At 41.9% G+C, this 12,040-nt stretch overlaps 1 protein-coding gene across 2 annotated transcripts; it reads right to left on the reverse strand.

Annotated features, from left to right (window-relative positions):
• Nucleotides 1-1,570: 1,570 nt before the first annotated feature.
• Nucleotides 1,571-10,744, reverse strand: LOC122221164 (transmembrane protein 202-like). 2 transcript variants are annotated; one of them, XM_042940484.1, is made up of 5 exons: nt 10,650-10,744; nt 10,174-10,429; nt 2,901-3,050; nt 2,428-2,559; nt 1,571-1,957 (listed from the first exon to the last, which is right to left on the reverse strand). In XM_042940484.1, exons 1-5 carry the CDS (start codon nt 10,728-10,730, stop codon nt 1,797-1,799), a joined length of 780 nt encoding a protein of 259 aa, XP_042796418.1. In that variant the 5' UTR covers nt 10,731-10,744; the 3' UTR covers nt 1,571-1,796. The 2 variants fall into 2 exon arrangements, with proteins under 2 accessions (XP_042796418.1, XP_042796419.1); XM_042940485.1 differs by having other exon boundaries at nt 10,642-10,711.
• Nucleotides 10,745-12,040: the final 1,296 nt, after the last annotated feature.

Below are 12,040 nucleotides of genomic sequence, written 5' to 3' on the forward strand. Positions count from 1 at the left end.
GTGCTGCTAAACTCCTATCCTTAGGAATAAAAGCTAAGGTATTAACCTAATGGGCTTTCAGTTACTATCCGGGAATGTTAGGGCATTTCTAATCAGGGACCAGGATTATAAAAACTACATAAATTATGGGGCACCTGGGTGGCTCAGTCGGTTGAGTGGCCGACTTCGGCTCAGGTCATGATCGCACAGCTCGTGAGTTCGAGCCCTGCGTTGGGCTATGTGCTGACAGCTCAGAGCCTGGAGCCTGCTTTGGATTCTGTGTCTCCCTCTCTCTCTGCCCCTAACCCACTTTCATTCTGTCTCTGTCTCTCTCATAAATAAGTAAATAAAAACATTTTAAAAAAAAAAACACTACATGAATTGTAAGAACCACCCAAATAAAATTATCTTAAAAAGGCAAAAAAAAAACAAAAACCAACCAAAAAACTCTACATAATTGCTCCATGCTGTTATGTTTGTTTTCTACAGAAGTTACCAGTAAATCTTTAAATTAAACCAAAAGGACCCAAAAGCTTATCTTTAAGAGCAGAAAGGGGTTCAAGCTGGGCACTATAGTCCATTCCACTGCCAGGTTGGGGGAGAAGTATGCACCTCAACCAGTAGAGTAGTAGTGGCAGCTACTAAAGGAATAAAGAACAAAATGAATGTCAGGGACTTTCTGCATGGAATGAGGTCTAGGTTTGAAAGGGATCTTTAGCCATTGAAAGACCTATGTGATTGCCTTACTTAGTTTTATAGGGTAAAACCTTTTAACTTGGTCCACATCTATCTACTTAGGCTGAAGAAAGCCCTTTAGCCTCATTTGGCTCATTAAAACAAAACTGAGTAACAGGAATCAAAAGAGTCACAGGCCTATCAAAAATCTGATGGAGTCTGTGGCTCTCTTCACAGAAAAGGGCATCCACAAATTTTGTGCACAATTTCAGAAGTTTGTGGAGGCCTGGTTAAGATATCTCTCAGCCTGGGGACAAGCACTGGGTTCACGTAATAGACTGTAAAGGTTTCAAATGACCAGTCCTCATAGGAAATTGGACCTCATGGATTCCCCGGAACCCACCTCCCACCGCAGCACCTTTCAGTACCTATGGATGATAAGTATTATTTCTACTGATGTTTATTCCATTGCTGGCAAGGATCTGCAATTCAGATTCAACAGTATAGGCCACATATAATAAAGAAAAGAAATTTTCAAGCAGAATTAGATGATATCTTTCTCTAGATGACATCTTCCTCTAGATGACATCTTTCTCTATGGGTCATTCTGCTCTGTAAGATCCGTGATGCCCAAAGACATCTCTAATCCACACACTGCACCTACTGCTAGTTTCTTTCATTCGTGATTCTAACCACAGATGTTTTATCTTAGAAATTTTTTCTTGGGGAGCCTGGATGGCTCAGTTGGCTAAGTGCCCGACTTTGGCTCAGGTCATGATCTCACAGTTAGTGAGTGCGAGCCCTGCATCAGGCTCCATGCTGATGGTGCGGAGCCTGCTTGGGATTCTCTCTCTGCCCCTCTGATTCTCTCTCTCTCAAAAATAAATAAACCTAAAAATTTTTTTTCTTAAGTGGATTTTTATTATTTTCTTTACATTTCTATAATACATATTTTGGATCCAGTGCACACAAAAGATAGCTTTACTGCTATCTCCTTCAATAGCATGGACATGACATTAGGAGAGTTTCCTACAATCTACAAAATCATTTCCAACTCAGCCTCTCTTCTGTTTTTAAAACAAGCAGTAGTTGGGTTTTCCTATCACCATCACGGTTCTGCTTCGGGGGCTGTTTTCTCTTCCTCAGTTGGAGCTTCCATCAGACCTTAACCCTTCATCTTCAGCAGGTAATTCTTTGGTCACTGGACCAACCCCCAGCCTTGACTTCTCCGTGGGACTCGCGGTGACATTTTGATCAAGGGGAGGAAATCTGAAAGTTATGTAGTTGAGGAAGGACATGATCCCTAAAGGAGGAGAAGAACTTGAGGTGAGTTTCAGTAGACAGATGGTCTTTTGGCTTTCAAAATTCTTAGTGATGCTTTAGAAGAGGTTCTAAAGACCTCTTCTTAGTGAAGCCAACCCTTCTCTCCCCCAGCACAGTTACTTTACCCTCCTGTGCTCCCATTGCATTATCTCACATGGTGAAGACAACGCTTGAACCTCCTAGATTCAAATGATAGTTGCACAACTTTCTGTGCGGTCTTAGGCAAGTCAGTCAACCTGTGCCTGCCTCAGTTAATGGTAGAACAGGTTACTAAATCCAGGTTTCCAGACTTCAAAATCCATACTTTCTTTGCCATACCACTCTGCCTCTCCATGTATAAATGTTCCAGATAAGAACAGTCATTTCTTCTATTTCTCCTAAATTCTACCTTGCCTTCAAGAAGTGGTTTCTTCTTCTATCCTTCTAGCATAAGACAGGGGACTGACTCACCAGAAAACGTGAATAAGAAGTCACTCCACCAATTAATATGATAGGCCCATAGGAGATCTGGCTCCAAGGCATCCTTAGTATGCCTGTAAACCTGTGCCAGAAACAGGATAAGGCAGAGGAGCAAGGAGATGGCTAGGACCAAAAGAAAAGATGTCACAACCCATCAGTGTCTTCAGTCTTCCTTGACCACACACCCCCCCACCAAGTCTTCTTCTACCTCCACACCATATGCACAGCAAGATTAAAATTTAGGGCTTGACCAATATGGGAAAGAGAAAGGGGCCTCTCCCTTCCCCCTGGTATAAGTCAGTTAAAGTGTGTTTTATGCAGTAAGACAGGGCCGGAAGCTGGCAACTTGATGTGATACTGAAGAAGAGGAAAGGGACAAGAAAAAGAGAATAAAAGCCCCACAGAGAAACTTGATTCATTTGACAGTTTTACCTTGGCATTTCCCTGTCAGTCTAGGTCTGTACCTGAGATGAAGCTCAGTATGGATACCTTCAGATCGAAGTTGGTGGTCGTACTTCCTCTTCCAGGCAGGCAAGAGCTGATGAGCCAGCCAAGGGCAACGAGTATGGAGAAGATAGAGATGAGGAAGAAAGTCCTGGAATATTGAAGGTAATCTGCCAAGGAGAATGAGAAAGGAAAGGTTTGGGTAGTCCAGCAGGGGGCCAGCAGGGTCTAGGTAGTCCAGCAGGGTTTTCTTAAGAAAACCAGATAGAGTCTTAGAGAAGGGCGTGAGGACTAGGGAGGATGAAACAGAGCTTACTATGTGGCGTCCAGGGCATAAATAAGGATCTTATTTCCCAGCTTTTCTTTTTAATTTTTCAAGTTTATTTATTTTTGAGAGAGAGAGAGAGCGCGCACATGCATGGGAAGGGCAGAGAGAGAGAGAGAGAAAGAGAATCCCAAGCAGGCTCTGAGCTATCAGCGCTGAGTCCCACATGGGGCTAGAACTGTGAGATCATGACCCGAGCTGAAATGAAGAGTCAGACACTTAACTGACTGAGCCACCCAGGTTCCCGTTTCCCAGCTTTTCATTGATACTTGGAATTTATTTACTGTGAAGGCAAAGCCTTCATTATAAAACTAAACATACAAATAGTTCTGGGTGCGTTAACACATTAACCTAGATGTAAACTAGCTTATAGGAGACATGGCTCTAACATCACAACACAGATTAAAACATTTTCTTGTTCCTAATTCTAATTCTAAAAGTAATACATGGGGGCATCTGGGTGGGTCAGTCGGTTAAGCATACGACTTCGGCTCAGGTCATGATCTCACAGTTCGTGGGTTCGAGCCCTGCCTGGGGCTCTGTGCTAACAGCTCAGAGCCTGGAGCCTGCTTCAGATTCTGTGTCTCCCACTCTCTCTGCCCCTTCCCTGCTTGTGTCTCTCAAAAATAAATAAACATTAAAATTTTTTTTAAATAAATAAAAGTAATACATGTTCAATATAAGGAAGAAAATCAGCCACAATCCCACTACCTAGAGGCAGCTACTACTGTTAGCATTTTATGTTATTTCTTTCCAGTACTTTTCTACCCTCTGTACTGAGTGGATATGATACTGCATATCAAGTGAATTTTTTCTTAAGATTATATGGTAAGATTATCCTCCAAATCACCTGTTGTAAACATCATTTTCGTTTTTTTTAATTTTTAAAAATGTTTATTTATTTATTTTTGAGAGAGAGAGAGCGAGGCTCAAGCCCACGAACCATGAGATCAAGACCTGAGCTGAAATCGAGAGCTGGTTACTTAACTGAGGCACCCAGGCACCCCTGTATACATCATTTTTAATGGCTACCAAGGAGCTTATCATATTAACATATTTTACTTAATGACTTAACTGTTTTTGGACAGGTAGTTTGTTTCTATTTGTTTTTTCTCTTCCAAGTAGATCTGGCTTGTACAGGCCTTATCTTGCATTTGACCACAAAATGACGTCCCATTTACTTGAACTCCTCTCTTGTAAGATTTCAAGCCTGAATTTTCTGGATTGTAGGAATTTCAATCCCTAAAAATATCTTTCTTTTTTTTTTTCTTTCCTGAGAGTCCCTCAAGGTCCTGCGTCACATTTGCTCAGGGACAGGCCTGCTAACATCCTTTTGTTCCAAAGCCCTTACCCAAATGCCATAACGCCACTTCTCTCATCTCCTGGCTCAAGATCTCTGCTCTCTGCAGATTGGGTGTTGGTAAGAGAGAAGGGGCATGCTAAACATTACTTTTTCCTAACATCTCCCTAATATCAAGCAGATCCTTCCCTTAACTCCCACAGCAATGTTTTAAGATACATGCACCCGATGTTTATAGCAGCGTTACCTACAATAGCCAAATTATGAAAACCGCCCAAGTATCAAGTACCTATCGATTGATGAATGAATAAAGAAGATGTGGTATGTATGTATGCATACACACACACACACACACACACACACACACACACACACAGCAGAATATTACTTAGCCATAAAAAGGAATGAAATCTTGTCATTTGCAATGACATGGATGGAGCTAGAGAGTATTATGTTAAGTGAAATTAGTCAGAGAAAGAAAAATACCATACGATTTCACTCACATGTGGAATTTAAGAGACAAAACAAACAAGAAAAGAGAAGCGAAGAGGCAAACGAAGAAATAGACTCTTAACTATGGAGAATAAATGGATGGTTACCAGAGAGGAGGTAGTGGGGGGATGGATTAAATAGGTGACGGGGATTAAGGAGTGCTCTTGTTGTGATGAACACCGGGTGATGTATGGAAGTGACGAATCACTAGATTGTACACCTGAAACTAATATTATGCTGTATTTTAACTAACTGGAATTTAAATAAAAACTTGGAAAAAAAAAAGAAATAGAGGATAACACACGATTGCAAGTAAATATAGCTCTTGTGAGATACTGCAGACCCTGCAATGTCTTCAGTATCCTTTAGGGGGTGCCTCCTTGTCTAGCTTTTTTCCTTTCTTAAGCCAGATGGGCTCTACCACTAAAAGTTCTCTCAGAACTTCTATGTCTGAGAATCACAGTCCGGCTTCCAGGTAACCCAGAGAGAAGAAAATATGTTAAAGCTTATCCCAATTTAAGATTTGACTCTTAAGTTTTACTTCGTTCTCTAGAACTCACCACTTACATCATCAATAATAGGAAAGTCCATGAAAAGAAACCACACCCCTACCCACAGAGGTGAGTTGTTCTGTGGCCCAAACAAATTAGCCACATTAAAACATGATGACCCCAAAGCAACACATTTTCTGAAACCTGGGTTTCAGAATTAGCAGGATATGTAGCCAGAGAGAACCATCAGCCTACATTGAGCTTCATGAAGCCCAGTGTGATAGGCATCGTTCATGGTATTTAGCCCACTGCCCCCCACTAGACCTAGCAGCCCTTGCCTATAGTCCCCTGACTATAGCTAATTGGACCAAGGAATGGGCTCTGACCCATATTGGACTAATTTGATTCTTATGCTTGGAAATTTGGATTTGAGACTGATTTATGTTAATTTCCTCTTTTGCTTGTTTGAGCCAAGAAGATACAAAGCTAGACTGGGATCTCACTGTTTAGGATTTGCACACTAACAAGAGAAACTGAGCTGTAGTGATAAAACAAAGTGTAAACTAAGATGAGTGACAATGCAGCTCTAGAGAGACTGAGTGACTGGCAGGCTTGATTTTCTTCATCGGAGACCCCGGCCTTGTCTGGAATTTCCTAAGGTACGGCAAACTTCCTGCCTTTGGGAGTCTATGAGAGTCTTCTGAGTAAATAAGTTCACTGTATAGCTTATACTAGTTCAAATGAAATCTGATCATTAAAACACAAAAGTGCACTAAGATATTCGGTGTAAGTTCTGTCTAAGATATGTTACAGCCCAGCCTTTCCTCCACCATGAGAGGAAGAATTGACTTCATGTTTTTCTTACAATCTTCTCCATTTTGGCTCCTTATCTCCTGAAACCACATGAACAAGATCACTCACAACTCCAAAGGAACAACTGAAGATTTGCAGCATAGAATCATCTCACCCCAAAAGGAAGCAAGTCTACTAGTCATAATTATATACAACTAATTATCTGACCAAACTAAACACTTAACTCCATAGTATAAAATGGCTGCATTTGGTTAACTTCATAGTTTTTTTCCTAATTCATTGAACAAAACAAAACAAACATCCTAAAGCTGAATTCAAGTCTCCATCTCCTATAAAACCAAAAGCTATTTCAGCTTTTAAACATCAGTTTTTACAGTAGCTTACTTGTCAAAGTTTCAAAGATCTTAGGACCTGAGTTACAAAAGGCCCTACTTGTCAGTAAGAAGTTTTGGTCCAGGGAAAGAGAAGTGCCCTAGATATAAGGAACACCCACGTAGATCACATGTATCAAAACACTGCTGAAGATTTCCTTAGTAATATTCTTTTATGGCTTTGGGTTGCAGGAATAGCAAGGCAAACCTCCCAGTTTGCTAAAGGCAATGAAGCTAATGCCCTGGGAAGAGAGGGGATGTCATTCTCAATTTGGAGAGGAAGAAGCCCACATCACGCGAAAAGCTTGATAAGATCCTTGCTGGTGTTCTCAGGATCATCCCAGTCAGTGATTCTGTACTTCAGAGCACCATCAGGTAGGACATAAAAGCTACCAAGACTGAAAAGGATACTACCATACTGGAAAGCAGTAATGATTCTCAGTGAATTGGGAACACTCACCATTCAGTAGTTTGGGCTGGGCAAGATCTCCTTCTATTGTTATGAAAGTAAAACTTGGTCCAGGAGGTTTTGGAAAGTGAGAGGGCCAGGGCTATAAGCCACCTTGCTCTTGTGAACAAATAAGCTTAGTTAACACTAGATGCTCTTTTCCTTTACAGCTGTTGACAATCTGGAAGGAATCAATGGGGAAGCCAAGATGACGTGAGAAGAAAGAAGCATAGGAAAGAAGCCAGCCATAGGAAAAGCTAAGCACCTAGTACTCAGCTGTGCCAAAGAGATTTGGGGGTGGGATTCCTCTTACTGCACCCTAGGTCCTTCAGCAAAAATCAAAGCCAGAATAGGGAGACAGTGCTCCAAAAGGGCTAGCTCCTTTTAACTATGAAGGAGCCAGACTGAGTGAGTGCAGGTGGGGTGTGGCTATGGATTTTGAGAATGAAGAAGGTGCTGCTGAGGAGTCAGCCCACTTATTTAGTCAGATCTAAACCTCCATGTTGTTGCCATAAGGCCAAGACAAAATTTTTATTCCAGTCACATAAGGCCAAGACAAAACTTCCCCAGCCTCATGGAAAAGAAGGTGGTTTTGGAATGGAAAAGATGGAGACCTAGCACCTGGGAGAGGAGGCTGTGAAATCAACTTAGGATTTAGGTTCCTCGCACAGCTTGGCCTTGTTTATTGTGCAATGGTTCTCAGGCCCTGGCTCCAGAGGGTCCACTGCTTTGACTAAAAGACCTAATCTTCTTTCTCCACAGTCTTCCAAATGGTCCAACCTACTCTCTATGGCAAAACATTCCTTTATATTATGGTTTGATCTCACCTATCCTACAGGGGAGTTAACAGAAGGGTCTGTTCCACACTTGAGACCTAGAATAAAAGTGAAGGATGGTGTCCCCTACTCCCCACCCCTTCTCCATTCTGTTAGCAACTGCTACAGCAGAGAGGCTATCAATCATCTAGAACCAGGTGAAATCAGAGGCAGAGGCACAATGGCCTAATGTAACTCCACGACAGAGGAACATGAACACACACATTCTTGAGTCCATCTTAGAGAGTCCCCATGAAACTCACAGAAATGACATTACTGCTTTCCAGTAGGGTAGTATTCTTTCCAGTCTTGGTAGCTTTTATATCCTACCTGATGCTGCTCTGAAGTCAAGAATCATTGACTGGGATGACCCTGAAAACACCTTTCCATGGGAAAGGGGGCTAAATTCTTGCAATTAGTAGGTAAAAGTTTAAAGTTCTTGAATTGGGACAATAGTGTTTTGGGCAGTAATAACATAACAGATTAGTGAGAGCTGAACACACTCATGACATTTGGGAAGTTCATTATGAGAACTGCGGACTACTTACTGATCCTAGAATTAGAACTTAGTTAACGTTGCAAACAGGATAGATACTTGACTTAAAATTGTGTACTTAAAGGACTCAGTTGACCACCTCTAAATCATTAACAGTTGGCCTCATAGGTAATATCCAGGTTCTGAGAAATAAACTATTTGCTACTGTAAGTGACAAAATTCCAAGACTCTCATTCATTAAAATTTTAATAATCTTCAAGTCCTAAATTTTAGCCTGGGCATGATCACATAAATATTGCAGTTTAATTTTTATGCCTGTATCTTTTACTCCATTTCTCTAGAAATGGAATTTGTGAGTGTAAATCTCTGGATACACATAATCATATTGCTTTGGTTATAGCCATTTACATGGTCCCCAGTGTATATGAGAGTGTCCAGCATTGTGTCTCATCACTTAAAAATCTCTGCTAATGTCGCGTGTGAAAAATCTTATCTTACTGTTCATTTGATTTGCCTTTCTTTAATGATTTATTATGGTTAAAATAGTTTTACCTATGTTTACTAAACATTTTTAGTTTTTGTTCTGTGAATTGTCTGGTTATCAAGAATTTATTTGAGGGGCGCCTGGGTGGCTCAGTTGGTTGGGCAACCAACTTCAACTCAGGTCATGAACTCATGGTTCATAGGTTCGAGCCCCGCATCGGGCTCTGTGCTGACAGCTCAGAGCCTGGAGCCTGCTTCGGATTCTGTGTCTCCTCTCTCTCTGCCCCTCCCCCACTTGTGCTCTGTCTCTCTCTATCAAAAATAAATAAAATATTTTAAAAATTTAGAAAAAGAATTTATTTGAGTATTTGCCTTTTTATTAATAATATACATTTTAAAATATTAAGGCCATTAGCCTTTTATCTTTCATATTTGTTGCAAATATTTTCTTTAGTTTTTCTTTTAAGTTGAAGGTGCACTTGAATTGTCTGCCTGCCTTTGATTTTAGTTCCTTCTCAAGATCTTGTGTTTGGGTCCTGCCCTTGAGTTCCACATGTCATAGATGCTCCAGCTCAGGTCTGAGCCTAGGTGCAACCCCTCCAACCCCACATCCAGCATCTGGAGCCTCTGCTTATCTGTATCTCTTGTGGATAATGGGAAAACTGTTTCGTGTAGTTCTGTCTTTCCTCTAAGTGTTGCTTCTGATTGAAAAACTCATGCATATGGTATCTTCTAGCCCTAGAAACTTATTTTTCAATGTTTTATATTGCATTTTCAGATCTGCTTAAGTTCACATAAAATTTGACATTAATAATTTACTCTAAATAGCTAGCATTTGTTATACACCCTTATCTGACATGCATTTACATGCTCTTCTACTGTTGGCAGAAGAACACACTGACCTTAAAAGTTAAATCTGATGGAGGCTGAGACACCTTGCTTTGTTTCCCGGTTATGATCAATTACATCTATTTCTGCAAGTGATGTTAGAATACCAACCATACTGCTTCACAGGGACAGCTTATAAAGGCCCAATGGGTTCTTCCCAGAAAGTAAAGAGAGTATCAACTACTGAGTTGGGAAAGGTTACACTGAAAACACCAAAGAAAAGGATGGCTACATTCACAATTTGGCTGAGATCCATCCTGGACTTGGAGAGGTGAGGGCAAAGAGATCTTGGAGGAGGAAAGATGAAGGGCCAACATGGCAGAAAGCTCTGGAACTGTGGGGCCTGTGGTGTTTAATTTGGTGGAACTCACAGGGTGGTTTGGGTGTGTGGCTCCAGCACAGCTCATAGTTGCATGTGATCCAGAGTCCTTCGTAGAGCTCAAAGCCATTCTTGATCACCAGGAACCTCACCCAGTTCAGTGGGGACATGCAGATCACCATTAGGAAACCAAAACCACACAGGCTGCCACAGAACGTTCGGATGTAGATGTGTGTCTGATTCACATGCTGCTGCCGCCTCTGGGGTGGCATTGAGGCATTCGGATATTTGTTGACGGGGAGGGTAGGCTACAAGGATGAGGGAAATATTGCCTACCCAAAAAGATAACCATTGATCCCCAGGGGCTCCTACTCATCTCTACCTTAAGTGTCTCCATGTGGGCTTGATCTGTGGCTGTCTATCCCTACCCAGGGTGATCTTTTCTCTTTATTTAGGATACTCTATCTAGACCCACCTTTAAGTAAGTCTTCTTCCTCCCATCTGACCTACAATTAGGTACCTCCTCACCCTTTGGTAGTGCCGGTTCCCCTTAATTTTGGGAACCTTAGGATTATAGAAGGTCAAGGCCATTTGTTCCCTGCTCTCCATCTTGGCAGCCAGTTCGCTTTGTAACTGCCACGGAATTTGTCTCAGCACCTCCCACGTGTGCTGGCAGCATCAAAACAGGCCAGAACCCATGGCACAGATTCCATGTCCGTTTGATATTCTGGGTCTAATCAGATCAGGAACAAATCATCACATTTTAATCAAGTGCATGCATATGTGATGCTCCCACCTCTCCCTTCTCTGACCCTTTCAACTCCTTCATTAAATAAATCCACAAATATTTTGTCAGCAGTTGCTGTGTGTCAGGCCTTGTCTTAGGTCCTGGGATATAAAGATGAATAAGACACATTCCCTAATAGCCAATAAAAAAGTTAACTCAGGTGTCTTCGGGACTCCATAGCTTGTGGTTAGAATTCAAGATTACAAGTAGCCTGGCATTCATGGTCTTGCCCCAACACTAAGTGGAAGGCCCTGGGTGTGTCTCAATAGGCTCACGAACCAGTCTGTCAGCCATAGATCATCATGAAGTATTCCCCTCCCCACCCCCACCCCCCACCTTTTCTTCCTTTCTTGCTCGAGTACCTTCTCTTCAATGCCTTCTCATGAAGCCATTCAAGGGTTCTACGGTCCTGCCACTGCCAGTGCTGACAGGGCCCACTGTGAAAATGCCAGCATCCCCAGCGCAGGGGGCTACCAGCCTGCGTGCTGAAAGCTACCATTCTCAATAGTGCAGCAGTGTTGGGTTCTATGTGAAAGCGAGAATGGCCTTTCCCTGTTTCCACAGCCAGCACAGCTTGTGCCCAGAGTAGCTCAAAGTCTTCTTTTCAAATAATTCTCTCAGTGTTGCTCCTAACTCCTCTCCCCACAAGGGCTCAAAAGCAGTCCAAGATGCTGAACAGACACCATCCTGTTCCACATCATGGACATTTATTCAAATAAATGACCAGCTGTATTGCCAGCTCTTGTTTTCCATGAACAGATAAACTCCGATTCCTAAATTTGGGCTGAATTAGAATGCCCTATCACCCGTTTCTCCCAGCATACCCTCTCCTCGCCCGCCCAAGCCTGTCGAAACCTATACTTTGATAGCTGGTGGGAACAACTGGCAGTTAGCTTGTTTATGTCCATGCTTTAGCATGAAGCCCTCCCTCTCCAAAAGTGTTATTTGACTCTCTGTCTACCAGAACTTAGCCTAGCGCCTGGAAAGAATAGTATTTAATGTTAAATGAATAAATGAACAATATATTTTTAACTAAAGGACAGAGGTTGGTACAGAGGACAGAATGGTTAACATTTTCAGGGGAAAATTAGGAAAGATTTATTGGAAGAGGTGATGTATTAATTGGATTTCC

Source organism: Panthera leo, chromosome B3, assembly GCF_018350215.1.
Source record: "Panthera leo isolate Ple1 chromosome B3, P.leo_Ple1_pat1.1, whole genome shotgun sequence".
NCBI lineage: Eukaryota > Metazoa > Chordata > Mammalia > Carnivora > Felidae > Panthera > Panthera leo.